Source organism: Oryzias melastigma, linkage group LG6 (assembly GCF_002922805.2).
Source record: "Oryzias melastigma strain HK-1 linkage group LG6, ASM292280v2, whole genome shotgun sequence".
NCBI classification, from domain to species: Eukaryota; Metazoa; Chordata; class Actinopteri; order Beloniformes; family Adrianichthyidae; genus Oryzias; species Oryzias melastigma.
The window spans coordinates 15,990,502-16,018,393 of NC_050517.1; the positions used below are offsets into that span (position 1 = coordinate 15,990,502).

The 27,892-nt window shown below is 39.0% G+C and overlaps 3 protein-coding genes and 1 long non-coding RNA gene across 6 annotated transcripts; 2 read left to right on the forward strand and 2 right to left on the reverse strand.

Moving 5' to 3' along the window:
* The first annotated feature begins 1,824 nt into the window (after positions 1-1,824).
* caprin1b (cell cycle associated protein 1b) lies at positions 1,825-15,852 on the forward strand. 2 transcript variants are annotated; one of them, XM_024282809.2, is made up of 18 exons: positions 1,825-1,983; positions 3,049-3,213; positions 3,327-3,389; positions 3,484-3,570; positions 4,361-4,599; positions 4,698-4,780; positions 7,759-7,947; positions 8,022-8,074; positions 9,841-9,924; positions 10,649-10,831; positions 10,906-11,014; positions 11,084-11,145; positions 11,219-11,311; positions 11,402-11,548; positions 11,897-12,050; positions 14,661-14,840; positions 15,136-15,242; positions 15,327-15,852. In XM_024282809.2, the coding sequence occupies exons 2-18, from the start codon at positions 3,049-3,051 to the stop codon at positions 15,411-15,413; spliced, it is 2,085 nt and encodes a 694-aa protein (XP_024138577.1). In that variant the 5' UTR covers positions 1,825-1,983; the 3' UTR covers positions 15,414-15,852. The 2 variants fall into 2 exon arrangements, with proteins under 2 accessions (XP_024138577.1, XP_024138578.1); XM_024282810.2 differs by having other exon boundaries at positions 14,664-14,840.
* LOC118598849 lies at positions 4,199-17,342 on the reverse strand. Its single transcript, XR_004948028.1, has 2 exons — positions 17,204-17,342; positions 4,199-5,442 (listed from the first exon to the last, which is right to left on the reverse strand). It is a non-coding gene; the product is annotated as an uncharacterized LOC118598849 (long non-coding RNA).
* On the forward strand, positions 17,217-24,971 carry nat10 (N-acetyltransferase 10). 2 transcript variants are annotated; one of them, XM_024282807.2, is made up of 29 exons: positions 17,217-17,543; positions 17,672-17,795; positions 17,879-17,970; positions 18,048-18,219; positions 18,356-18,478; positions 18,554-18,615; positions 18,716-18,830; positions 19,340-19,447; positions 19,576-19,709; positions 19,785-19,878; positions 19,953-20,051; positions 20,120-20,256; positions 20,338-20,462; positions 20,675-20,825; positions 20,895-20,991; positions 21,085-21,201; positions 21,267-21,368; positions 21,461-21,535; positions 21,822-21,938; positions 22,019-22,152; positions 22,220-22,268; positions 22,352-22,448; positions 22,528-22,635; positions 22,713-22,885; positions 22,975-23,094; positions 23,179-23,277; positions 24,416-24,489; positions 24,557-24,637; positions 24,710-24,971. In XM_024282807.2, the coding sequence occupies exons 1-29, from the start codon at positions 17,395-17,397 to the stop codon at positions 24,852-24,854; spliced, it is 3,273 nt and encodes a 1,090-aa protein (XP_024138575.2). In that variant the 5' UTR covers positions 17,217-17,394; the 3' UTR covers positions 24,855-24,971. The 2 variants fall into 2 exon arrangements, with proteins under 2 accessions (XP_024138575.2, XP_024138576.1); XM_024282808.2 differs by having other exon boundaries at positions 17,217-17,448.
* Positions 24,941-27,880, reverse strand: adal (adenosine deaminase-like). Its single transcript, XM_024282814.2, has 10 exons — positions 27,706-27,880; positions 27,435-27,565; positions 26,638-26,698; positions 26,467-26,554; positions 26,315-26,396; positions 26,120-26,246; positions 25,765-25,845; positions 25,555-25,693; positions 25,377-25,477; positions 24,941-25,295 (listed from the first exon to the last, which is right to left on the reverse strand). The coding sequence occupies exons 1-10, from the start codon at positions 27,745-27,747 to the stop codon at positions 25,104-25,106; spliced, it is 1,044 nt and encodes a 347-aa protein (XP_024138582.1). The 5' UTR covers positions 27,748-27,880; the 3' UTR covers positions 24,941-25,103.
* Between the last annotated feature and the right edge of the window lie 12 nt (positions 27,881-27,892).

Consider the following 27,892-nt stretch of genomic DNA (forward strand, 5'->3'; position numbering starts at 1 on the left):
GGCATGGACTTTGATTTTCAGTTTTTTTTTATTCTTCTTGTGAAAGTTGGCTTTAAAAAAATGTTAAAAGAAAAAAATGCTTTCTTTTCTTTCAAAGTTTTTTGATTTAGTGTTGAATTTGGACAACATTAGTCTGAACAACCTGTACAGAGGTTGAGTCACTCATGTCCAGCTTCCTGTTTTGTTTGCACCAGAGAGCAGTGAAGAATTAAAGGGCCAGCCCCAAATACACTCAATGTCGTAAAAAAACATGACTTTTTTTACGTTAAAACCAAACACAATGCTTAACTCCAGTATTTTAAAGTTCTTCCTGAATGATCTGGCTGTGTTCTCTCCTCATACGGTACTTTGGACATTAGTGTTGGCTCTGTGATAGCTTGAGCTCTCAGAAAAAGCAGAACCAACCACTTCCTGCCCAATCTGAAATGTAATTATAGCTATTGTTTCAAAGTTGTGCTCCTCAACTGCCAAATACTGATAGGGTTCACTTGCATAAAAAACACCATTGTAGAGGTCAGAGGTCAGACAAGGGCCCACCCTGGAAAACATGCAAGGTTGTTCAATTGTTGAAGGCTGTGGAAATGAGTCACCCACTGAATTTGAGCTTCACTTGCTCTTGGGATCCTCCCATAATCAGTATTATCCCTGAAAGAAAACAGTTTCAGTGGAACAGTACAATCAAGTAGCTATGCGGCCAAGTTAACGGCTTCCTGTGTTCGGCAAAAACAAGAGAGCTGATTAAACTTGGTTTTAAACAGAAGTTTACTGCTTTTAAAACTGAAGGAATATCAACAACTCACGCATGCGAACCTTTGGCTATTAATCCTTTTTTTTAAATACAAAAATTAGGATGCTAGACTGTTGAAAATCCAGTAATTTTCTGTCAATGATAACCTTAAAATATTAAGGATAATAATTATTTCATACATTTAAAAAAAAATTATCCACATTTACTGAAATTGGATGGTGCTACTTATTTAAACTTTGACAAAAAAAAGTCACGTTTTGCTGTTTGAAGTATTCTGGACTTTTACCGCCACCTAGTGGTAGGAATCAAGAACTTTTAAAAAGTAGGACTTGCACTTCTGACTGCAGAAACTTCTAGATGAGAGTTGCTGCACAAGCAAACAGGAAATTACTACTAACTATTAACCAGTGTGGATGTTGGTTGGCTGCAAGATATTCTTTAATAGCTACATTGATATATAAATTAAAATGGTCATTCCTACCAAAAAAAGTTTCAAACATAAACTAAGGCTACTATAAATTTCAGTTTTAATAAGAGGGGAAAAAAGCTAATGATCCAGTTTGGACAAGCATAAACATTAGACATTATTTCATTTCATCTCCTAGATGTATTATTATTATTATTATTATTATTATTATTATTACAACATTATATCATCACAATATATGTTCCTTTATTAAAGTGAATTTAATATATGTTTAGTACGTTTTTAAACTGAATTTGTAACTTATTTTTTTATGTCAGAAATGTCCATTCATGTGCTGCTCAGAGAAAGTTGTTTTACACCAAGCATCGTGCTAAAAATGCGCATGCGTCTGTTGTAGAATAACATCTTATGATAGGGCATTTTTTACAAAAAGGCTGTTCAAAATTATGCCTTAACATAAACGTTTACCTCAAACGTATATTTGCTATTTATTTGATTTTCATAATTTAGAAATTATTTTTTTAGAACATTTAATAACATATTTTTTTCTAAAATAACCGATTTATCTAATTGTTTGTAAATTATTTTTGTTAAAATGTTAAGGCAAAACTTAGACAGCTAAAAAAGGACCATCGCCTTTATAAAGAATTTCTCCGTCTTTCGAGCCGTCTCAGTTGTCGGTGAGGCCGGCGGGGCGGATCCCACACCAGAGTTAAAGAGAAAATAAAGCAACACAACAAAAAAATACAACTTGGCCTTTTTATACATTTCTCCATCAAGCTCCCCTGTGGATTTATATAACTGCAAGGTGGGTGAATAAAAGTTAGGGGCGCCGCGAAAACAGGGTTCCTGCTTGGCTACAAGTTCGCACGCGTTATCAGACCTGCTGCTAGCAGTGCGCGAAAATGCTAAGTCAGTGGTGGGTGCTAACTAGTTCGGCCATGGCCCTACTCCTGAACTCCAAGAAACACCGGCTCAGACCACCAAGAGCTAATAACAAAAACAAACCATCAAGAAAATACAAGTATCACATTTTAGTCAATTTAAACGGAAATCTAATTTATTAGTTTAGTCACAGTTGGTGTTAAAGTTTTAGGTGTGTATTGCAGTTGTTTTGGGGCCTTCCGATAGTATCTGAATGGAAAACTTGTGTTACGAAACTGGATGAAAATCCAGATTTTCTAGAAAATGCACCTGCAGTATAGATAAGCACTTCCTGGCTGCGTTACAATCTGTTCCAATCAGCTAACGCATCTGTTACTAATGTGAATGCTTTTGAATAACAATGTCTACCTCTGTAACAAGCACACGATCTTTAAAACTTGTTAGTCAGGTAGAAAACCTCCTTTGATGGTTTAGTCGTTTGACACGTCTTTGAGATATGCCTAGAAAGAAATCCTACGTCATTGATGATTTATGTTTATTAAAATCTATAGATGATCTGATTGTTGATAATATGACTAATAGTTCCGGATTATTTCAGTAAAGAACACCTATGTGGCTGTAGAGATTACAAGGCAAAAGTGTTGTTATCATGTTTTTAAATTAGAGTTTGGTCTTGAAGATTCTGCAAAAGTGAAACTGATAGTTAAAATGCCACATGCTGTTTTTCCTAAATGGAGGCAATAGAAAGTTAGAAGTTGTGTAGTAATAAAACAAAATCTTTAAAATATTTCCACATTCAGAAGTTTTATGGAAAAAATGTAATGGAACAGAATCCAAAGTGGTGTTTGGAAATACTTTAATCTTCTTGCACTTTTCTTTGTTGTTTTGTACAGATTTTGATTCTTTTGTTTTGTGGCATATTTTTATGCTCACATGACACCTGACTTTATCATTTCGATATATTTTGTTTATGTGTTTTAACTTCTAGATGCCCTCAGCAACAAATGCAAATACCCCGGTGCAATCTGCCAGCCCAGAGGTGGGATCCGCTCCAGGCTTAATGGGCAGTTTTGCACAGGGTGGACAGTCAGAAGTCTTGAAGCAGGTGCTGTGCATCATTGACAAAAAAGTCCGCAACATGGAGAAAAAAAAGGTAAGCCTTTTTTCTTTATGACTGTTTGGCATCCTTGCATGTTGAATAGTTTAATGAAAGAATGCCTTTATAATATCTAATTGTTTGTTTCATTTATTTCTATATTATTCCAGGGCAAATTGGATGATTACAGAGTCAAGAAAAATAAAGGAGACGGTCTGAACCAGGACCAGCTGGTGGGTGTCCTGATGTCATAGATTTTCCCATATATATGCTTTAAAATTTTTTGCATCAATGTAATTCTTGATCTTTTAATTTTCATCTGTTTAGGAGGCCCTTGCTAAATACCAGGAAATAACGAACAACTTGGAATTTGCTCGAGAGTTGCAGAAGACCTTTATTACTCTGGGACAAGATGTAAGGAAGACACTGATCAGAAAAAAGCTCTTTCAAACTGTCAATTAGGGGATTAAAGAAAAAAAGATTACATTTCAATGAGCCATGTGGCTCTGTTCAATGGCTGCCTAGTGCATTCTGACACAGTCACGTGTTCAACTTGATCCAAGTTTGAACTTTATAAACATTAATAATGTGTATAAAGTGAGGTGTGTCTTCTAGAAGACCAGAGAAATGAATAGAAGTTTGTGAAAATGAAACATACTGGATCATTAAATTTTACACTTAAGGTTAGTTTTGCTTGTTTCAAGATTAGAAATTAATCTTTTAACTGTATTTATTCAAGCTTGTTTGAGCACAAAGCAGCATAATTTTGGGGGAAATATCTAAAAATATATGTTTTACTAGAAGAACTGGATGGGATTTATTTCAGCATTTAGATTATTTGTTACACTGGGAGGTTGTTGTCTAATAATTGTAAAAAAAAAAGTGTAGCTGAAAACTATTAATTTTATAACTTTTTTTCCTCAACAATTCAAGTAATTCTCCAACTTTTACTTCATTCTGTCTTCTAACCTGATAATATTGTGTGCGGTATGTGGTTGTTTGATATTTTTATCGGTATTTTCAAATGAAATCTGAAAAATTATACAATAGTGACTAAAAATTGCTTTTATTCAAACTATTTAACTTTAATCGAACAACAAAAAGATCAGTTGTTGTTATGCATCACTTGAAAATGTTGGGCAGATGCAGCCATCTTGACCTTTTTCCAATCTAACGTCTTGTGGTTTGTGTGCTTCACGGTCAGATCCAGAAGGTGGTGAAGAAGTCTGCGCGGAGGGAGCAGTTGGTGCGAGAAGAGGCGGAGCAGAGGAAACTCAAGACGGTTCTGGAAGTCCAGTTTCTCTTGGACCGGCTGGGTGACAGCGCTGTGCGGCAGGACCTGAAACAGGGAGTCTGCAGCTCACCTCTGATGACCGACGAAGACCTGGCAGCTTTTGATGAGTTCTACAAGTTGGTGGGACCAGAACGTGATCCAAACGTGAGGTTCGTTTGACTTTTATTCCTCAATAAACAGTGATAAATCTTTTTTTTTTGTGTTTTTTTCTGTTGCATATCCTGACACTTGATCTGGACTCTTGCAGGTTAACTGACCAGTACGACGATGCATCTGTGCACCTCTGGGACCTACTGGAAGGAAAGGACAAACCCATTGTTGGAACAACGTGTAAGTGTATTTTCTGTTCCATGTGGAATACTTCTTACATTTTTGTGTCTTTTATTAACTATTTAAAAAGCTGTGTAGAACAAAATATGTATAAAACACAAACATTCACAAGTGATATTAATCCCAAACTGCCTTTTCAAATGGGTGCTTTGACTCTCCGTCAGAATCGGTGCTCTGCCTGCATCTTCTGAAACCTTAGCACCACTGAAAGGAGCTGAAAATAATTGATCTCAAACTTTTAAGAGATTTGAACGCTCCAAACAATGGCTTTTTGTCAAACTACTGTAGCCATTAGCTAGTTTTAATATGTTAATGTAACATGTGCTTTGTATTCTGGTAGTGTAGCATGTGTGAGGTGCTGTGATGTGAATAATCAGGGTTCGGGACATTGGCATAGTGCATTCTCAGCAATCTGTCCTCAGGCTGCTTCGCAGTGCTGCATTTTGCTCGGGGCGGGCGGGTGGGGGGGGCTGAGAGCTGCAGGCTAATCCTGACTCAGCAGAGTGGCAGCGTGCCAGAGGTGTTGTCACCTTTGGTTCCTCCGGCCAGACCTGTGAAGCCAAAACCAGGAAGCTGATGACCCAGTTCCTCGCCGTGGCACCGGCTGACCTGCCTCATTAGGAGGCTCCGTTCTGATGACGTGAACTGAAGACCTGTTGAAGCTGGATCGAAACAAAATGACTGAGTCATGTTATGGCAAACTAGGACTGTGGATTGTTACTTGGACGGCAATTCAATTCATTAGTCAAGATCGATTCACAAATCAAACCAAATCTGAATCTAACTGTCTGAATGGTCTGGATGCCTTTTTACTGAATGAATGGAAATGGTATGCATTTTAAAACCATCATTACTACCATCATTTAGAACAGGAAATTGGAATTTACAAGACATGACAGATAAAACAAATAATTTTCCTTCATTCATCTTCTTGGCTGCTTTGTCCCTTTCGGGGTCGCGGGGGTCCCGGAGCCTAACCCGGCTACTGATGAGTGAAGCCAGGGTTCACCATGGACAGATCGCCAGTCTGCCTCAATCACACACCCACATCACACTCATTTCACATCTAGGGGCAATTTAGAGTCACCAATGAACCTATGAAGCATGTTTATTGGACAGTGGGGGGAAACCAAAGTCCCTGGAGAAAACCCACGCATGCACGGGGAGAACATGCAAACTCTACACAGAAAGGTCCCTGTTGGTGGTTCTGTTTCAGATCCCCCAGCTGGTATTTGGACTGGGGCCTTCTTGCTGTGAGGCAAGAGCGCTAACCACTGCGCCACCGTGCAGCCCTACTTAAAGAATTTTAAAGAAATTAAATATACGGTAATTTTCGCTTTAAACAATGTCACTCTCAAAAAGTTTTTCTGTTAACTTCTGCAGTAAATAAAAACAAACATTGCTGTTTTTTTGGATCATTTAGCAAATCCTGACATTGTTTTCCAATTTTCCTTCTCAAAGTAAATGAAATCAAAACAACACATAAAAAAGCAGTAATAACTTTAGAGGAAATTCTTCATAAGATTTTCATAATACTGTATTCCTTAATTCATTTTTATCATATTTTTGTTCTATTTTTCATTCAAATCTATGTATTATTTTTTAAATATATTTAAAACCATTTTCCCTCATCTTATTTCAGTAAACTGAACTTCACTCTTTGTCATCTACAAAAAACACTTTTACTTTGAAATTAAGAAGCTTCACTGAAACTTTACTTAAAAGTTTGATTCACTTCCAGTGACATGAATGCATTCATTTTGTTTATTTTATGCATATAAAATCTAACATGATTCTCCATTCTAGGTTAATCACACTACTTGGAAGTTAACGCACTCTAATGGCTTTATCAAAATCACAGATCAGCAATCTCACATGCAGCAGTTAATTGCACTCGTATTTCAAGGAACAGATTGCAAATATTCAAGTATTTGGATACTTGTTACAGCCCTACAACAAACGTGATATTTCATGTTGAGAATCTCAGGGTGTATTCAGACTGGACCTATTTTGTCCCCTTAAAATGACCCAAAGTTCCTTTCCTCTGATAATGCGGAACCAAGTTTCAGTCTGAATCCTGGACCAGGAACCGCTCTCGGACCCATCTTTGGAGGTGGTTTCAGTTTGTTTCCAATTGGCTCTCATGACGACTTCTTAATTTAGTTTTTTTAACAATTCTCTTAAAAACAAAGCCATAACACCACAACGATAAGACATGACAACTCATTGAAATGTAGTCAGATGAATTTGGACACATTAAAAAACTTTTAACATGAAACACATTGCTTCTCATTGTTTTCCTGACAGTCTATATGCCACAAACACTTATTATCATATCTTCTTAGCTGTAGCGTCCCTAGTAACCGTCTTGCAGTATTCCTCCGATGTACCAAAGTAGCAGAAAAAAGTGTTGAACCTGGCCTTCATACAGACAATCAAAAGCAATCAGCGAAATAAAAAGTCTGAATAAATGAAAAGTCCTGGCAAGGATTTACAGAGTGGAGCACCTCAATTTTTCTCTTTTTGTTTTGACCCGCCCTTGTAACTGCTGGCCAAGGACTGAGAGATGTTTAGTCACGTGGTTTTATTTACAAGGTTTGGTCCAAAACATGAATCTTTGCCAGTCAGAATTCAGACCAAATGGATTTTTCAGTACTTGATCCGAACCAACAGACTTTCACACTGATTTCAGGCAGTGTCCAATTTCTAAAGCTGTGATGTCTTGGTGCTGAAGTCAGTCTGAGTTTGGCCACTTTAAAACTGTTTAGTTATTCTAGTATTTGGAGAGTTACTTAAACCTCTACATTTTTAACTGAATGCAGTTTTTATTTGTTTATATTTTAGTTTACAATCAGCTCTAGGTAAAGGATTGTCTCATAAAGTCCAGTCCTCTTCCTCTGCGCTCCTGTCAATGTCATTATTAATGTGTCTCCTTTAAGGTGGATCTTTTTCACTAAACGTTGAAAATGTCTCCTCAGACAAAGCACTAAAGGAGACTTTGGACCAGGTTCTGCTGAGCGGCTATTTTGACCGAATCCCATCCCACCAAAACGGACTGTGTGAGGAGGAGGAGGAGGAGGAGGTGTTGGAGGAAGAGCCAGTCACAACCACAGCAGCAGTGACTGAAACTGAAGCCTCAGAAGCAGAAGAACAGATCATTGTTGCAGGTCTGCATTTCGAATGTGAGAATTGGGGGAAAAAAAAATCAAGGATGAACTGAAATATCCTTCTGTCTTTACAGAAGCGGAAGTCATTGAGGAGTTTACAGAACCTCTCGCAGTGGAAACAGCAGAGGTAAGAGCAGAGGAGTTTCTGCAGACTGTTGTTTCATGTCTGTGCGGTATTATAGAATCATCAGTAATTTGGATCTTTCTTTTTTTAGATGTAAAGCGTTTGTATGACTGTTTAAACTAGACTGATATTTATTTTTAAGATCCTCGAACTAACACAACAAATCCTACAAAGTTCAGGGTTCAAAGGTGTTAAGACATTTGTCATTTTTGGATCAAACTGATAAAAACATCTAAACCTTGAAATATGAAAGTCAATTGGTTGATTTATTTCCAAGTGTTAATTAAAAAAACTCAAATAATTCTGAGAAATTACTGAGTCGATGGCGTGGATAACCAAAGGTTGCAGCTCTGTGTCTTTTGTTGATTGACTGCATCAGGTGGATCCAACCAATTAGAACATAAAAGTGCAGTTATAGTTGGAAAAGAAATCGGATGCTGTCCCTCAAGGCCAAGATTTTCTGCTTTTGTTTGTTGTTGTTGTTTACATCATTGTGTCGAGGTGATTAAAGTTCCCAGTTCTTGACCTTTACAGCCCAGTTATAAAAGTGTATTTACTGATTGATGTAGAATTCTGTTTATCATGTTTTTATTAAAGGGTACCCAAACACTAAATCAACTTTTTTGGTCTGTTGACCTCTATAAATGGGGCTTTAAAAGTGCTGTCTGTTGGTTTTTGCCAAATTAAAATAAACGTGTTTAATTCCTGAAAATATAGTCAAAAACCGCCTGTATGCTGCCCCCTACCGGTTGAAACGAGGGGTTGCAGTTGAATTTTGTGATTGGTCAACTGGTGTAAGTCCCAGAAGTTTCACGTCATCATGCTCTGCAGCTCCAGTAGAAAAGCCCCGCCCATCTTTGATTCTGTAGCGGTCGATTGTCGTTGTGTTAGCTTTAGCATGACTCGTAGCCAGGTGTGTTGCCTTCACTTGTCAAAAATCTACTGATTTACACGACTTTCCAGTAGACTTGGAGGTTGGGAAACAGAGGTTGACTGCCATTGGCATTATACCCAGCAAACTCTGTCCTGGTGATGGATTTGCAATGAATATTTCACTCTGGATTGTTTGTTCAATATGTTAGCATTTATGAGCTACAATGCTAGCGGCATTTTACCACTCTCTGACACAGGTCTTCTTCGGGCTTGCAAACCCTCAGCTGCGCCGTCAGCTTTGCAAAAGCAGCGTCTTGAGCATTTATATATATTACTGGATTGGACTTTGCCTATTCGCTGAGAAAGAGACGTGCACACACAGGTGCCATTGCTATTCGTTGCATCGCATCAATAGAACGCTGCTGTTTCAATGTAAGACATGCAGAAAAATGGGGCTAGCTCCCTCATTTTTTAACCGATTTTCACAAAACATGGCTCGAATTAAAGCTTAACCATCTCTGAAATCTAAGCTATAAGTAGTGCAAGAACTGCACTTTCTAGTGTCACAGCTTCATAAAGCTAACCTATCAGTCAATCATAGATCCAAGCCACACCTCCGCTGCTCAGTCCGGCTGCACTAGCCCCGCCCCGTTTTTGGCATTTTCCAAACCTGGGCTGAGAATGGAGTCAGCCTCCAACTGTTCTATTGGTTACCCTTTAAATGCATCTGTGTGTCTTTGTGTTGTGTGAGTGTAATATGTAAGTCTGTACTTTGCTTACTCAGCACTTTTAGTCTAAAGCATCTGAGCTCTACTGTAAGAGAATCAATACAATAAAAGTAAATAAGCAAAGATGTTTCTGTTCTTGTGACTCTCCCTTATTATGTTTCTCTTCAGTTTGTAAACAGACAGTTCATCATAGACGGGGCTTACAGTGGGAGTGAGAAGGAGCCGGCGGGTGAATGGACCAGGGAAACAGAGGTTTGCAGATGAAACAACTCCTTCCATTACGTTGCATTTTACGTTGCACTTCCATCTTTGAGGTTATTGCGGTATGAGGAACTGGATTGTCATGTCTATGGTTACACACTTGTTTTTTGTTTTAGAGCGACATAAACACACAAAGATCTGCTCTAGTATTCCTCAAATTCAAAGCCTCAAATGTATGAAAATTTCACTCCCACATAAAGAAATCTGGTTCAGGTCAGCCACACTACTGGATGATACATTGGAGCATTATGGGTACTACAGTCAGAAGCCTCGTGGAGCGATGTGTGCTTTATCTGTTGGTGAATGAGTTGTATAGAGGTTCTGTTTAGTTTTGCTAGATGTGCCTTGTAGTCTGAAAATTAAAAACATTGTATTTTTCTTTAACTAGAGACTTACAATTGAGAGGTCAAAGAGCCACTTGTGGCTCCGGAGCCTCAGGTTGGAGACGTCTGGTTAAGGTTTTGTGGCTATCAGTGGGTGGAGCTTAAAATACCAGAAGAGCTCCTGAAAAGATGAACTTTACTAGAAAAAAAAACATACTTTGTGTGTCGTTTCTCTTTTGTGTGTGTGTGTTGAAATTCTTACAATATACAGCGTCTCGGTCTTTTGTGCAAACATATGATCGACTGGTGTCTGCTGTATCAGAAGTGCATCTCTACAAAGCCTCCTCAGAATCTACTGCTGAGTGTAAATACTGGCTCTCTTTGGTTTTCAGGTTGTTGGTGCTTTGCAGCCGCAGCAGCAGCAGCCGCCTTTACAGCCTGCAGTCCCCCCTGTCGCTCTTGAAACCCACCCCATAAACTTGTCGTCTCCCGTTCCGCCCAGTGACCCCCTGGTCAGGAAGCAAGTGGTGCAAGACCTCATGGCTCAAATGCAAGGACCCTACAACTTCATGCAGGTGAGGTGGAACTCCCGGGAAGCAAAAGTTTGCTCTGCTTTGCGTTCCGCTGTGCTGAACCCTTCTGCTGTCAGGACTCCATGTTGGAGTATGATGGACAGCCCATTGACCCAGCCATTGTGTCAGCGCAGCCTATGAAACCCGCTCAGAACATGGAAGCTCCACAGATGGTTTGTCCTCCAGGTAAGTTTCAGCAGACTGATAAAACCAGCTCAAACTCATTATTTAGAATTCATCGTTCCATCGTTTCAGTTCATCCTGAATCCCGGCTATCACAATCAAACTCTGTTCCTGTACAACCTGAGCCCACACAAGTGAGTGGTTTCATCGGATCAGTCAATTCTTTTCAGTTATTTCAGTGTAAAAATATTCTGTTTCTAATCACAGGTGCCCATCGTCTCTCCAACCCCCCCACCCATGTATCAGAGCTCACACGTGCAAGAGCCTCGACTCTCACCCGAGTCTATGGACCCCATCCAGGTAAACCTGACTGAAGAAATCTGAGAAAACTGATGAATCCTTTCCTGAGTGTAAGTGAAGTTAACATAAACGCTTGTGCTCCTTCAACAGACTTCCATGTCGTTGTCGACAGAGCAGCCTCCCCCCTCTACAGCTCTCCCCCCTGCCTCCCAGACGCAGGGCTTCCCGCCTGTTTCCAAACCTCCACACAGCAGCGGCATCAATGTCAACGCAGCTCCATTCCAGTCCATGCAAACAGTAAGACTGATGGCGCTCACTTCCTGCTCCTCAGAGGAAGTCTCATATGAAGCGTAAAGGCTGATCTGATTGGCAGCGGCGGTCTGCTCCAACGCTATTTGTGTTTCTGTCTGCAGCAAACACTCATCTGTTTTTAAAGGGACTCAAAAGCCTGATTTTACGTAGAGAATATTTTTGCATCCGCTTTAGTTTAGAGGAATTTCGGCTTTATGTCACTAACGAAATTGCAAAAGTTAAGGGCAGTTCAGCCAAAGATTCAGATGTTAATTCTATTAAGGTGACACAATCAGGGATAGATTATTTTCTGGGTTTCAGGTGAAGCAGCTCAAATGTTTCTCTGTTCCCCAGGTGTTCAACCTCAACGCTCCAGTCCCACCAGCCAATGAGGCAGAAGCTCTGAACCATGCCAACCAGTACCAAACCAGTTACAACCAGGCCTTCAGCAGTCAGCCGCAGCATCCGGCGGAGCAGGCAGAGATGCCGTCAGAAACACTTCAGTCCGGTGAGCAGAGCTTCATACTTCATTTGTTTGGAAAGAATAACAACCATAATGTTTCCATGTCTTCACATTATGATCAGCACTATTTGCTTTGCAGTGCTTTCTGGGTAAAGAAGCTGACTGCAGTAACATTAAACAAACTTTAGTTCCTTACTCTGACCTGAGAGTAAAGAACCAAATACACAATTTACTTCATTTTCAATTTCACAAACTTTTTGTACTTTTGTTTTTTCATTTATATTCATCTTTTTTGTGGGTTTTTTATTGTTTGGTGTAAAATGTCCAAAAAAAGAATTGTTTCATAGAATACACTTTTTACATTTGTGTGGTGTAAAGATAACCTCCTTTTTTATTACTTCGATCAGTCACAAACTTGCACTCCTTTCAAACTCTAAACAATGAATCTACAGCATCTTTTATTTAATAGGTTTTATTTTAAATATTTAGGTTGGTAAATTGGATTATTGTAATGCATATGCAATCATACGGAAGCCGAAAACAGCCTGTCTTTCTTTTTTTTTGTTTTAATCGTTTTCTCGTTATAACAAGATCCACTATCTTGTTATAACGAGAAAACAAAGTTCGTTTTCTCGTTATAATGAGATAATCAAGAACGGAGAATAAAGCGTCTCCCTCTAGCTCTCAGACACCGACACTTCAACTAATTGAAAACACTCCACAAACGTTGTTTTTAGTCAATTTTTTATTTATTATTGAATGTATGCTCTTTAAATGTCTTAATACAGTCTCATGCACCAGCCACTCACTTAGTTTCCCCAAAAAGCTCCGAACAAACATTGACAGAATTCAGGGCTGCTGAGCGTCTGCATGGTGTGTTCGCTGAGATCCGGACATCAGCAGCAAAACAAAGCAGTTTATCAGAGAAAACGTCGAACATCAGCACTGATCCATAAATAATCGATTGATAATTTTTTTCTGAAAACTGCTTTGTTTGCTTAAGGATTGCATAAAAAAGGACAAATGCATAGTAGCAGGTTGAGTTGTACCGAGTGGCTTTTTGGGGCATGTCCGGCTAATGTCCGGAGTTCATTGAACGTATCATGCGCAGATTCTTGTCGGCGCTGTGATCTGTCAATCAGGCTTATCACGAGAAAACAAAGTTTTCTTGTGTTGCACAGGTAAACCCCTGTGTTTTCTCGAGAGACTTTGTTTTCTTGGGAAAACAAAGTTTGTTTTCTCGTGATAACGACATATTATCTCGTTATCACGAGAAAACGATCCAAAAAAAAAAAAAGTTAGGCCGTTTTCGGTTTTCGTACAATCATATGTTACATGCATATACAACTCTTTAAGGGTTATAGTTTCAGTTTTTACTAGGGCTGTCAAACTCAATGTGTTAACGCATGTAATTAATCAAAAAATGTTGCACGTTCATATTTATTAAATTAATCACATTTCTGTTTTCTGCTTCACAAGACTTCCACGATGTTCCTTAATTTCACTTCATCTGTTTTTTTCACCCCATGGTCACTTACAAAAAAAAAATACATTTTTAACCCATATTTAAATTTTTCAATTCAATTTTATTGATATAGCCCCAAATCACAAAGAAAATTTGCCTCATTGGGCTATTTAGTGCTTTGTTTGTATTATTTTTTCAGTTTTTATCCTTTTGGGGGATTTTTTTTTCAGTAATACTGCAGACATGAAAATCTTTACAGTTCTGCTTATCTTGCACAAATTACACTTTAGGGACATCCGAGTTTACACTTTATGAAATTAAAAATTTCAGACCATAAAAAGGAAGGAACATTTTTTTTCTTGCCTTTTTTGTTTAAAAGCCACTTAATGTCATAAGATCATAAGATTAATCACAATCCAAAAGTGTGATTAATCTGAATATTTTTTTTCAATCGCTTGACATCTCTAGTTTTTACTGATAGAAGTGGAAAAGCTAAAATGATTTCTCCAAACTGTAAAAGTTTACAACATTTACTGGTTTTTATTTTTATAAGTACTTAACTTTGACATCCCGACTCTTAAGTTTGAATAACATTGAAAAATCTTATTTCTTTTTTCTTTTATCCATTTTTAGATTTAGTATAACCACATTTGCTGAAGTGTGTTTTTAAAAAACACAATTAATTCTAGTGCACGGATGAATCAAGGAAAACTGTAAAAAAAATAAAATAAAAAAAACTGCAATACTTGTGTTTTTTTGTCTACACAGAAAACTATGAAATAGTATTGTATTCATTCTTTTTTTTAAAAAAGGATGCTATTTGAAGAGGTTTTTGTGTTAATTTTTCCCCTGTATTCCTCGTGCTCATATTTATAAGTACTACAAAAGCAAAGTACTACAAACAGGTTGGAGACTAACCTAATCTGTTCATGAAACTATAAAATGACCTCCAATAATAAGTTCAAAAGCCACAATATGTACATGCTACAGTATTGTCAGTCTGGTGTATTTATTTATGTATTTTAATTGAATACAATACGCTTCCATAAACTGCAGAGCTGCCTTGTATTTGCACAACCCACTTGTGTTTTTACTTGTTTCCGGTAGAACTTGTAGTACTGTCGGACAGTGGTTCCGGATTTACCAAAAATAAAGCCGTGTTGTGTTTGTGGTGGTGTGTTTTTCCTCAGCAGTTGGTGCCTTTCATTCCCAAGATCAGTCTGCAGGTCATCAGCAGCCGGTCCAGCAGGGCCCAGGCTTTGGACGACAGACTCAGTCTTTCTACAACAGCAGAGGCATGCCTCGAGGTGGACCACGCAACGCCAGGGGCCTGATCAACGGCTACAGAGGCTCTTCCAACGGATTCAGGGGTGAGCTCAAACCGAAGAGCTCATGAACTTTTACTCTGCTAGAAGATTAAAGTTTACGTTCTTAACTGATTGGAACAATTGTTTTAGTGATAAAGAGAAGTAGCAATGAAATTTTTGACTAAAAAGGCGGATTATCACAGATTTCATACATTAAGCATCTTTAGGATTTGATGTTAAAAACTTTTTTCTTTTACCTTAAAATAAACTTGTTTTGAAACTATGCGGAGAGATCTACTAAAGTATTCAAGTGTTGGATGCAGAATCAGTCTAAATATACATACTTTGCTTTCTGCAGGCGGTTATGACGGCTATCGCCCGCCTTTTGCCAACAGTCCAAACTCTGGATACGGACAGACTCAGTTCAGCACACCCCGGGATTACTCAAACGGGAATTATCAGAGGGTATGGAGAAAAAAATATATATATATTTTAAAGTGTGTCCACTCGGTTTCTATAATGTTTCTTTACCTTTTGTGGTTTCTTTAGGATGGTTACCAACAGAACTACAAGCGGGGGACGGGCCAGGGACCCAGAGGAATGTCAAGAGGCAGCACTCAAGCTATGAGATCCTGAGCTGGCCTTCCTTAATGACTGACTGAATAATTTGCACCACACTGAAAACTAAAATTCAATACTGCATTGACCCCGGCTCACTTTTGGTGTTTTTTATCGTACATCATTGGTGGCATTTCCTCCGTTTTCTTTTATGAATCAAAAGAATGTCTGCTTTGATATTTTGAAAAAAAAATCATCCAGACTTTAAAACACAAGGTGGACCGTAGATCTGGTCTTTGATTTACAAAAGCCATGTGTTTTGACGGATTTTATCAATTCTTTTATTTCACTTGCCACTGCTGGTCCAAATGATGGGAGCCGTTCCCGTTTCTCAGTTTTGTCATTTTGGTTAAAAAGACGGATCACTTTTGTTCCAAGAATTCTCATTTCCTCGTTTGTAAATTGATGTTGCTTCAAGAGTTTCAATAAAGTTGTGTTGCATACTCTTGCTCTTAAATCACGCTGTTCTTCACAGATGCATCCAGCCAGGATAAGTTTGTTCATTTGTGTTTCTCACCGTGAATCTGCGGCCTTGATAGTTCTGCGTTTGTTTACATTTAACATTCATGTGGTTCAGGTTAACTTTAGTGCAGGAAATCTAAACTTTATCTGACATATCTGAGAGTAACAGCTAAACTGAAATACTGTGATCTTGCATGTTAAATGCATCTCATTGCACGATGCTGCTGTGGGGAAAATACGACCTCAATCCTTCAGGGCACATGTATCACACCAGTATATAACTGGTTAGATTGTTTTTAAACAAAGCTATTTAAAAAAAAATCGATTGACCTATACTGAGCAAAATTGCAAAAACTTTGCTTTGGACAAAACTTTCTGTTTATTTTCCTTGTCTAAGTTTTTTAAATCCTCACTTGTGAATTTTACTATAAGGTTGTGTGGTGAAATTTGCTGTTCAATTTAACCTAATTTGTGTCATATCCAGAATATTTAATTTGCAGGAAACATGCAAAGTAAATAATTTTTAAGTTTTAAATGAGAAGAGCAAACTGTGTTATACAAAATAAAATAAATCTGCTTGTCTATGTCCATAAATATAAGTTTTTAATCCAACGTCAACTTATTTTGGGACAAATCTTTTTCTGAGTTGAATAAAATATGAAATTAGAAAGTTCTGAAAGTCCTTTGAATTTGTTTGTTTAGGAAACTCAAAAACTATCACTCTTATAGGCCTACTTCTTGGCTGTAGAGAGGACAAAACGTTCAGTGTCAATTAGAAAGCTATTTTTGAATGTTTTAAGCATTTTCCATTTAATGTTATTGTTAAAAAAATAAATAATGATTAATAATTGCATATCAAATTAGATAAAATACTAAATTCACTCAAAAACTTCACATAAATGAATGTAATATTTAATTACTTCATTTATTCAAATTTATTTTGTCCAAAAACTCCCATTTTTCCAGCAACAAAGACTAAACCCCACCAGCTATGGTTATTTTGTGTACTTTAATAATTTCATAGCTTTTTACTTGAATTTTTAATTTAATTATATGATATGACATTTTAAAGTGGATTTTCACGTTTCTTATAGTACACAACACTTCAGTAAAAAAAATAATCTGGTTTATTTTCAGAACTGGAAACCTATTAAAATTTTTTGATGATCTTAAATTATAAAGTTGAGCAAAATTTCATGTTTTATTTGCTTTTTGTTCGTACTGAGGGAAATAGATTAATATGTGAAATCTAATTTGGGTCAATAAATAAATTAAATAGTGTTAAATTTAGTTTTTTTGAAATCAGGAAATGTAAAAAAGCTTATTGCCACTTGAAGTTTACTTACTGCCCTCTGGTGGTCTGGAGTGTCATTTTGCCTGCAGGTTCACAGCCGGCGTCTTGATTGTTTTATTTTTATTTTTTTTATGTATTTTTTATTTTTCCATTTAAAGTATTAATCTGCCATCACGGAAAGTCTAAATCAATCAGTTTGAGATCTTTTTTTAAACCGCACCACGACGGAGTTCGTTTGAGAAAATGTCGCTTAGTTCTGACGTCATCATTGGGTCCTTCATGAACTGTTGTCTCCACGTGAGTTTATCAACAGCGTGTTTTTTTTATTTACTTCAGTTGTTGAGTTTTCTGTCATATTTGGTCCAGACAAACAAAGCGAGTTTAAACAGAAGGTAATCGGAGTACTGTTTAGTTTTTTATCCGGTTTTGTTGTTTTCGCTTGCAGACAGATTACCTGAAGTTATTTAGCTAGCTTTTCTGCATCTCTAAATGATGTGCGTTAAATGATTTTTCTCTGCAGCGCTGCGACCATGGCGACAGTCCGCAAGAAGGTGGACAATCGGATCCGGGTCCAGATCGAAAATGGGGTCGCTTTGCAGCACAGAACCATGTTTGTGGTTGTCGGAGATCGTGGTAGAGATCAGGTCAATCATCTCAATTCGTTTAGTCAGACTCACCTACATTAGCGGCTTTCTCCATATTGAGTCGTTGTTTTCCTTTGATCCAGGTCGTGATCCTGCATCACATGCTGTCTAAAGCTGCTGTCAGAGCTCGACCCTCAGTGCTTTGGTGCTACAAGAAAGAGTTGGGCTTTAGCAGGTATGTAGAGACTCCATCCAGACAGGTGTTAGCAGGTGGAGATCAAGTGTTGATGGATCTTTATATGTGTGAAACAGCAACCGGAAAAAGCGAATGAGACAGCTGCAGAAGAAGATCAAGACTGGCACCCTGAATCTGAATCAAGACGACCCGTTTGAGCTCTTCATTGCTGCCACTAACATCCGCTACTGTTACTATAACGAGACACACAAGATCCTCGGAAACACCTATGGCATGTGTGTCCTACAGGTGAGGAGGTCTACCATCTCTATAGCTTTGAGAATGCAGCAGCTTTTTGTTGATCCCAAAGATTCCTTTCTTCGTGATCTTCACCAAATTTTAATAGAGAAGCCTTTTCACACCGTTTTTAATTTCTTCCACTCAGGACTTTGAAGCTCTCACTCCCAATCTCTTGGCACGAACAATCGAAACAGTAGAAGGAGGTGGTATCATCGTTATTCTGCTCCGAACCATGAAATCTCTCAAGCAGCTTTACACCATGACCATGGTAAGCTGGGATCATCTTCCCCCTCCATCTTCTGGTTGTTTTATAGATTATCTTAGTTCCTGTCTTTTCTTGTAGGATGTGCACGCCCGATACAGAACCGAGGCTCACCAAGACGTGGTGGGCAGGTTCAACGAGAGGTTCGTTTTTTTTTATTATTATTATTTTATTTTTACCATTTTTGAGCAGAATACTTTCAGCTCTGGAAAAAAAATTTATATATATGTATTTGTTTTCCAGATTTATACTTTCACTTTCATCCTGTAAAAACTGCGTTGTCATTGACGACCAGCTCAACATCCTTCCAGTCTCCAGCCACATGGCAAACATCAAACCAGTTCCCCCGAAGACTCAGGTATAAGTGTTACCATGGAAACTAATATTAGTTAATGAAGGGGAAGATAGATGATAAAATAATATAATTGTATTTGTGATTTTTTTTTTGTTTTGCTGTTTCATTGGTTTAAATGACCTGAAGTTGAGCAAATCTCTTTGTTTTAACAAGTTATTTGGAGAAACAGAAACAAAAAATGGTTTAATGCTTATTTATGCTTTGGAATTCTTATATGATTTAACTCCAAGGGAATTCTGAAATATTCACTTTAGATCTGCATTTTTTTGGAGTCTCTTGTTGTTGTTTTTTAGCACACTCATAATTGACTTTCAGGTGGGAAACACTCTCTTTTACTCACTGCTTAAACTTTACTGCAATAATCTTTGACTTTCATAGCAGAAAATTTTGTGTGTAAATACAAAGAAAATAATCAAACTTGTTAATATTTCAGTTTATCTTTTGATGTTTTTGCACCACTGTTTAGACAAAGGTTGTTAGGTGTTGACCGTCCGTCATCTTCTCTTCTCCAGGAGGACGGTTTGTCTCCTCGAGAGCAGGAGCTGAAAGATCTGAAGGAGTCTCTTCAGGACACTCAGCCTGTCGGGGTTCTCGTGGACTGCTGCAGGACTATGGATCAGGTCAATTCTAACAGCAGATGTGCTGATAATCTGATTACAGAGGGCTTTATGAGTATGGAGATAATATTGAATGGGATTTTGCTTCAGGAGGAGTAAGTTGTCATTTTAAAAAGCGTGTCGTCCTCTAGGCGAAGGCGGTGCTGAAGTTTATTGAAGCCGTGTCCGAGAAAACCCTGAGGAGCACCGTGGCTCTGACTGCCGCTCGAGGTCGAGGAAAGTCTGCTGCGATGGGGCTGTCTGTCGCTGGAGCTGTGGCCTTCGGGTACACAAGTTTGTTTTTTTGATCTTTAGATTCACATTTAACATTGTTTGTACAAACCTGTCTCTTCTTGTTCAGCTACTCCAACATCTTCGTGACCTCTCCAAGCCCAGACAACCTCCACACCATGTTCGAATTCATCTTCAAAGGTTTTGACGCTCTGCAGTATCAGGTAGAAACCACGCCAGACCTTCTGCCTGTCGGCGGGAACTGACTCTCATCCGAAGTTCTGTCTTCCTTTTGCAGGAGCATCTGGACTATGAGATCATCCAGTCTTTGAATCCAGAGTTCAACAAAGCCGTGGTGCGGGTGAACATCTTCAAGGAGCATCGACAGACCATCCAGGTAGATGAGAGCAGAGCGAGGTCTCAAAAAGAAGTGACATCCTTACATGTCCTCTGTGACCCCGACAGTACATCCACCCAGGGGATGCGGTGAAGCTGGGTCAGGCGGAGCTGCTGGTCATTGACGAGGCTGCAGCCATCCCTCTCCCTCTGGTGAAGAACCTGCTGGGACCGTATCTAGTTTTCATGGCCTCCACCATCAACGGGTGAGCTATAAATTAAAAAATGTGAGGGCTTTTGGGGTCATACCAACCGCAGGTGTGACGGGTTGTTCTTGGTCTGTGCAGGTACGAGGGGACAGGACGCTCTCTGTCTCTCAAGTTGATCCAGCAGCTGCGGCAGCAGAGTGCAGACAGTCAGCAGAGCATGTCAGCAGAGAACCGGAGCACCATCACAGCCAGGCTGGCTGCAGGTAGGACTCTTTTCAATAGAAAAAATACATATATATTTTGATTTTTTTTTAAATAAAATATATAAAATTTTCTAAAATGTGTTATTCTTTTAATTATTAGTATTTATTTTCTTGTTTATTTTTTTATTTAATCTTTTAACTTTTTGACTTTGACGGGTCAAGCTGGTTCTGCTTCAAGTCCATCACCTGACCCAGTCTTTCTGCCCTCGCAGCACGCAGCCTCCACGAGGTTTCCCTGCACGAGTCCATCCGGTACGCTCCGGCAGACCCGGTGGAGAAGTGGCTGAACGAGCTGCTCTGTCTTGACTGTCTCAACATTCCCAGACTTGTCTCTGGATGCCCACTGCCACAAACATGTGACTTGTATCCTTTCATTTGTTTTTCCACTCAGAAAACCATTAAAAAAAATTTCCTTTAACTTCCTCCCTGTAGATATTATGTAAACAGAGACACGCTGTTCTGCTACCACAAAGCCTCCGAGGCGTTCCTGCAGAGGCTGATGGCTCTCTATGTGGCCTCACACTACAAGGTGACACAATTGCTTCGGTCTACACACAGACCAAACTTGACATCACACTCAGAGTTCAGGTTTTCCTCTGACTGGTGGTTTTGTTTTCTCCAGAACTCCCCGAACGACCTGCAGATGCTGTCCGACGCTCCAGCTCATCACCTCTTCTGCCTCCTGCCGCCTGTTCCTCCCACTCAGAACTCGCTACCGGAAGTCCTCGCCGTGGTGCAGGTAACGTTTAAAATACAACCCATAAGATTATGATTTGCAAAACAATAAGTTTTTTTTTCTAACAGGTGTGTCTCGAGGGAGAAATTTCAAGGCAGACGATTCTCAACAGCCTGTCCAGAGGGAAGAAGGCGTCGGGCGACCTCATTCCCTGGACTGTGTCAGAACAGGTGTGCTCACTTTAAGGCATTAAGTTTTCAATAACATAATTTTTCCTGCTGCTGCTCTAAAGTGAAATTATGTCATCTTCTCTTCCCGTTAGTTTCAAGATCCAGACTTTGGCTGTCTGTCTGGAGGCAGAGTGGTGCGAATAGCGGTCAATCCAGACTATCAAGGGGTGAGAATTTCACTTTAGGAAGTTTACAAACAGCTCCCCTCACATCAACTAGTCTTGGTTTAATTAAGACTTAGAAAAAAAAAAAAAAAAAAGCTGTGGTGATGTTTGTCACTTGTTTGTTTCTAGACCATTTGAACACACCTTTTGCACACAACTTACAGAAAGTAACCCTGAATTTACTCCGTCCGGTGCGTTGCATGAGTCTGTCTCACGACATGCTCGTTGCGTCTCTGGTCTGCTGCTTCAAACTTCATGTTAGTCATCAGCTTGTGTGACTCTCCATCAGATGGGCTACGGCTCCCGAGCACTCCAGCTGCTGCAGATGTACTATGAGGGCAAGTTTCCTACCATGGATGAATCTGCGGCCTCTTCAAACACAGAAATCGTCCCCGTCAGCAGTGAGGTGAGGCTGTCTTTTGACGAAAACACCTTTTAGGAGTTAGTGTTTGCTACGTCTCACTGGACCTCTGCTTGACTCTGCAGGCTGTTAGTCTCCTGGAGGAGGTGATCACTCCTCGGAAGGAGCTGCCTCCTCTGCTGCTGAAGCTCTCAGAGAGGAGAGCGGAGAGGCTGGACTACCTGGGAGTTTCCTACGGCCTCACAACGCAGCTGCTCAGGTGAGCTGAAGATGGAATTATTTTTGCAGCTTCAGGTGTGTTAAAAATGTTTTTGTCACCTTTCCAGATTCTGGAAAAAAGGGGGCTATACTCCCGTCTATCTAAGGCAAACACCTGTGAGTTCTATTACTTTAACGTGTTAGCCTCATGTTTTTGCTCCGTTTAAATGCCATAAAAAAAAACATTTGGTTGTTTCTAGAATGATCTGACAGGAGAACACTCCTGTGTGATGCTGAAAGAGCTGAATACAGAGGAGGCCCCGGAGCAGGGCCAGTGGCTGTCTGCCTTCTGGAAAGGTGAAGCTGACCTCTTGACCTCCTGTTGGCGCCGTCCTGCAGCTCTCTGCTTAAACGGTTTTGTTTGTGGTGGTCACAGATTTCCGCCGGCGCTTCCTGTCTCTACTCTCGTACCAGTTCAGCAGCTTCCATCCGAGCTTGTCGCTCAGCATTTTGCAAAATAAGAAGTCCAAGGAGGAGGTCACTGGTATGTTTTGGGGTTTTTCTTTTTTTTTTATTCTGGAGCAAGTATAGACATATATATTCCCTGATTCATCTCTGCAGCTCTCAGCTTCTCAGAGCTGGAGGCCACTTTCACCCCCTATGACCTGAAACGTCTGGAGTTGTACTCCAGGAGCATGGTGGACTACCACCTCATCATGGACCTGATCCCCGCTCTGGCGCGCATGTTCTTCCTCAAACAGCTGGGTGACGTCTCCCTGTCTGCAGCTCAGTGTGTAGGTTTCTCTTCAACCCCACATCTCCAAATCTGCATTAATTTTGAAGAATTTTGCTCCAGATTTTAACGGGACTGTTCTTACTGAAGGCATTACTGCTTGGAATTGGACTGCAGCACAAGACTGTGGACCAACTGGAAAAGGAAATTGAACTCCCGAGCTCACAGCTCATGGGCCTGTTCAACCGCATCATCAGAAAGTTTGTGCAGGTCAATTACCATAAGGAATAAATCATTTTTAAAAAGTGAGACCATTTCATAGCATGTCGTTTAAATCATTCTTTCATTTTTTAGGTGTTCACCAGCATCCAGGAGAAAACAATCGAACAACAGATGGTGGCCACCAAAACTGTCAGCATGGAGCCAACCGTCAGAAGCCTCAATGAAGATCTGGTATGAGAATACAGTCACACATTTGTACTATAACATTTTATTTTTTAATTATTTTAGCGTACCTCTTCCAATAGTAGCTCCAGCATTAATTAGTGATGGCTGTCTATTGGAGACCGGCGTTTATTCCATCACAGACAGAATGGTGATGACTAATAGGTTCGTTTAGTCACAAAATACAGACAACAACAACAGATGAACATTTCTGGATTTATTGAAATTATGAGAACAGTAAATTAATGCCTTAAGCATAGGAATGTAATGATTCAGTCGAGCCACGATTCGATTATTTGTGCTCCTGAAATCATTTTCTTGGAGACTTGCCCTCCTTTCCTTCTTTGCTCAAAGATGCCCCACCCCCTTGCGATCACGGAAATATGGGCAGATCTTAAAGGAGTCCGACTACTAATAGAGGCTGGCGTCTAATAGAACAAGCACTTGTTGTTTATCGGAGATCTGTGTCTATTAGAGACCGGCCACTATTGGAAGATAAACGGTAGTTTATTTTTTTGGTTTATTTCTCATGGACAGTCCACATTAAAAGCATAAACTGCAATGTGCCAGAATTCGCGTAGTGGCTATTTTTCATCTGTAGTCCCCGGACAGATGATTAAAATGTCAACCTAAAACATTAAATCAACAATAAAAGCACCAGTTAAAAATAACGTTTTTAATTCAACACATTTGGTGCTTCAGGAGCAAAATGAAGGTGGAACATGACTCAGTGAATGTATAAATGTTTATTACACATTTACCATGTTTATTATTGGGGTTTTTTTGCCATAAGGATAAAAAAAATGTTGATACAAATGGAAAAAATAAATTTAGTCAAGTTGAGAGACGGAACATAAATTAAAGTTCCACTCTGATCATTTGATCTTTTGTAAAAGTGTTCCCAGTGGTCTTTTTTTTCCACATGCTCCTGTATCGCAACTATTTTGTATAAAGAAATACTCAGAAATGCGATTTTGAGTTTACTTTTCTCAATATATGGCCTCAGTTTAAAAAAAAAAAAAACTTTTTTACATCATTTTTTTTTTAAATCCAATACAATAATCTATGATTGGGAGATATTTTATTTATTTTTTTAATTGAAGAACATCTGGCTCAGGTCTTAATGTTGATGTTTTTCCACTGACAGAATGAAGCTGCGAAAGAGTTTGAGGAGAAGCAAAAGCAGGCTCTGGAGAAAGTAAAAGCCCTGGACCTGGAAGAGTGAGTATTAGCTGATTAAATCAACATTTTTAAAGCAGTTTTATTGTATTTTTATGTCTGATTTCAGGTACAGGATTCGAGGAAATGATGAGGAGTGGGATCAGGTGCTGAAGAACGCAGGGGGCACGGCTATGGTCAGCATCAAAAGGTGCGACAGCGTCTCAACACAGCTTTAGGGGGGATTGTGTAGAACTGGGCTAAAAATGATGTTATTTTACAGTGAAAAGAAGAGGAAATGGGAAGGAGGGACCTCAGCTGGAAGCAATGGAGTCCCAGAGCAAGGAAAATCCCAAAAGAAGGAAATGAAACAGGGAAAATTCAAGAAGAGCAAAATGAAACAAGGGAAATTTGGAAAGAGAGCATGACAGTACTAGAAATGTAACCTTTTTTTTATTGTCAGAACTATTTAGTACCAGTCATAAATTTGGAATCTAAAGAACACACCACAGTGTCACACAATAAATTTTGCCTTTATTTCTACAGAACATTTCCTGCATTTATTACATTGTTTCTGATCTTTTCATCTATAAATAATTTGAAAAAGTTACCAACATTCTTTCAGCTTTCAAACTCAACCTGAGGTATGTGAGGATTTACGCTCCACCTATAGGAGGTCACTTGAATACCTGTGGATGCAGATCCTGCCACCTCTTTTTGAGCTGCTGCTTCACAGCGTCTTCTGCAAAGATGCAGTCTATGGCCTGCTGGGAGAGCTTCCAAATCTCCTTCTGGCTCAGTCCAAAGGTGGAGGCCACCAGCTGATATTCCTGAGACAAGTCCGTACAGAAGACTCCTTTATCATCCGTCTGGAGGTGGAAAGAAAGTGGGTTGAGACGAATGCTGCATTGAAAAACCTTACACTGCTGATTTAATAAAAACAAACTCACACAAATGACAGTTGGATGTCCTAACTGGTACCAATACTTGAAATGATGCAGGGAGAACATTGGCACGGTTTGTCCTTTAATATTTGAGGTCAGACAGAGTTCTACAGAACAAAGAAAACAAGCATGAGCTTTGTACTTAACTGTGCACTCTAGTTTTTATTTATTTCGACATTCTTACCAAGCGGAATGCGGTTTTTCACCACTTTATCAACAAGGCTTTGAGAGCCCCCCATCTCAGGATGCAGGAAGGTTCCGTGTCCAATCCTGTCGGGAGGGAGGTTCAACAGCAATTCCGACTCCTCCCGCTGGGACTGAACCTGCAACCGAATTTGATTTAAAGCAGAGAGTGACTGTGTGTCACACTGTATCAGAATGCGTTTGGTCATACTTCTGAGAGGTGCAGCGACAGCTTCAGCCCACAGTTTTTGGCTCGCTCCAAGGCAGGAAGAAAGTGTTTTCCATGGCCCACCTTAAAATGAAACTTTATTAGTATCATGATATGCTTGAACATTAAATTTGACGACAATGCTGATTTATGAAGGCTGCTTGAAGGCGTATGTGGATAAAACAAAAACTGAACAAATCTCATCACACCTGGTTTATTTTAGATCCAGAAGAATTCAACTGTTTGTTTATTAAGACAAATGTTTGGAAATGTATTGCTTCAAAAGTTGTTTTTTAATTATTTGAACTATAAGGTTTTATTTTAACATAAAAACACCTAATAAAACTGCAGAACTGACCGTTGGATCTCCACTAAGGTCGATTCCTACAACCAAACCATCGGATGACAACATAAATTCTTCAGCCAGCTTCACCGTCTCCATGGCAACCTCCATCCCATTCCTACGATCGATTGCCACCAGAAGCCTTGCAGATAAAAGGCACTTAGTGTTGTGGAGCCTCCTGTCACTCAGCTGTTCATGAAGTAGACATACCTGACATCGATGTCTAGCCCCTCGTTCTTGCATTGGTGAATAGCTTTGATAATGGTGTCGATATAACTCTTTTTTGTTAAACCTGGAAAGAAAGGGAACTTCATGAACTAAAAAATACTTTCTTTAAAATACTTTCATGTTGACACTCGTACCTGTCCTCTGTTCTTCCCTTGGCGTACTCCTGAGTTCTAAATATTTTACCCCATCCTCTGCAAACTCCCTGATAACATCTTTAGAAACCTGAACAATGAAGACACATCTGTGCATGACACCCAAATAGACAGATTTAAGGTAAAAAGATGCTCAACTGAGTCCACCCTCACCATTAGGATGTCCTCCTCTGTGTCCACCAACTTATGAATGACTTTAAAAACCTCAAAACATCTAGAAAATGAAAGAAAAAATTAAAAAAAAAAACATATTTACTAGTTGTCCTGCTGTTGTTAAAGAGGTTATTAAGCAAAATGTAAACAGATTAAAAAAGAAAATGAACAATTTTAAGTTTTATGATGACAAAATGATATTACTTTTAGCTTAGATGCTCTAAATTGTTAATCTTAAAGAAAGTTAAAAAAATATATATATTTGGTAGATGATACGGAACTTTACATTAAAAAAATGTGTTTTTTTGGTCACACAAAATTTAATTTTCTTTAGAAAAAATATCGAACATTGAAAGCACAGACTAATCTTCATTGTAAAATACAATGTTCTTTATTAAGATTTTCTTTTGCCAAACTAAATCAAAGGTTTGTTCACACAAACATTAACATTAGAAGAATTTCTTATGCAAAAATAAAAACATATAAAAATTTAAATGAATCAATATTTTGTCAAAGGAATAAAAAAAGAAAGAAAATCTCCTTTTGTTTTTTCTTTTTGTTTCTTTTTAAAAGTAGAAATCAGCACTAAGCTGATTGTCAAACAGCTTTAACTAACTCAGTTAATAAAATATTCTGGGAATAAAAAGTAAAGTTTCTGAATAAATATTTGAAAGAATTAGATTTTTCACAAGTGCACCTTTTTATTTTTTATAATTTAGATTTATTTGTTATTATTTTTCAGACTTAAAGGTGCTTTTTGAGACTATTCACAAGTTGAGTTGTAAATGAAGACACACTCATCCAGTGTCCTGCGCTGGCCTTTCCCGATCGCCGTCATGCTGTGTTCGATGTTCAGGTGAGGTTTGCGGCTCATGAGCTTCTCCATAGTCTGGAAGCTGACAGAGCCGTTCAGGTGCGCGTGAAGCTCCTGTTGACAGAGTAAAAAAGGCTGACGTTTGCAAGTTTCCGCCTGACGCGAAAGCTACGGTTCAATATTTAACACTTAAGCAAAACTTTAACATTTGTCCTTTTTAAAGTATTCACCCCCCCTTTGTGTCCTTCACCTACCACCTTCGGCAGCTCCCGATAAAACACAAATTCGTCGTCCATATCAGGTTGGTTGGTTTATACGCTGCGGATTCTTCTTCTATCTGCCGATGTGTTCAGGCCACATTTCCCGGTGACACCAGCTGGTGCAACAATGAAAGGAGTCCCCACACTCTTGCACAACAAATGTTCCGCAACGAAAAGCTTC

Bases quoted from the DNA above. Each gene is read 5' to 3' on its own strand.
- caprin1b (XM_024282809.2), top strand. From the start codon at position 3,049: ATGCCCTCAGCAACAAATGCAAATACCCCGGTGCAATCTGCCAGCCCA. The intron at 4,600-4,697 runs GTTCGTTTGACT...GGACTCTTGCAG, and splicing joins GAACGTGATCCAAACGTGAG to GTTAACTGACCAGTACGACG. The intron at 15,243-15,326 runs GTATGGAGAAAA...TGGTTTCTTTAG, and splicing joins CAAACGGGAATTATCAGAGG to GATGGTTACCAACAGAACTA.
- nat10 (XM_024282807.2), top strand. From the start codon at position 17,395: ATGTCGCTTAGTTCTGACGTCATCATTGGGTCCTTCATGAACTGTTGT. The intron at 21,202-21,266 runs GTAACGTTTAAA...TTTTTCTAACAG, and splicing joins AAGTCCTCGCCGTGGTGCAG to GTGTGTCTCGAGGGAGAAAT. The intron at 22,636-22,712 runs GTATGTTTTGGG...TCATCTCTGCAG, and splicing joins GTCCAAGGAGGAGGTCACTG to CTCTCAGCTTCTCAGAGCTG.
- adal (XM_024282814.2), bottom strand. From the start codon at position 27,747: ATGGACGACGAATTTGTGTTTTATCGGGAGCTGCCGAAGGTG. The intron at 26,397-26,466 runs GTACGAGTGTCA...CTTTCTTTCCAG, and splicing joins AAGGGAAGAACAGAGGACAG to GTTTAACAAAAAAGAGTTAT. The intron at 25,846-26,119 runs GTCAGTTCTGCA...TTTCATTTTAAG, and splicing joins ACCTTAGTGGAGATCCAACG to GTGGGCCATGGAAAACACTT.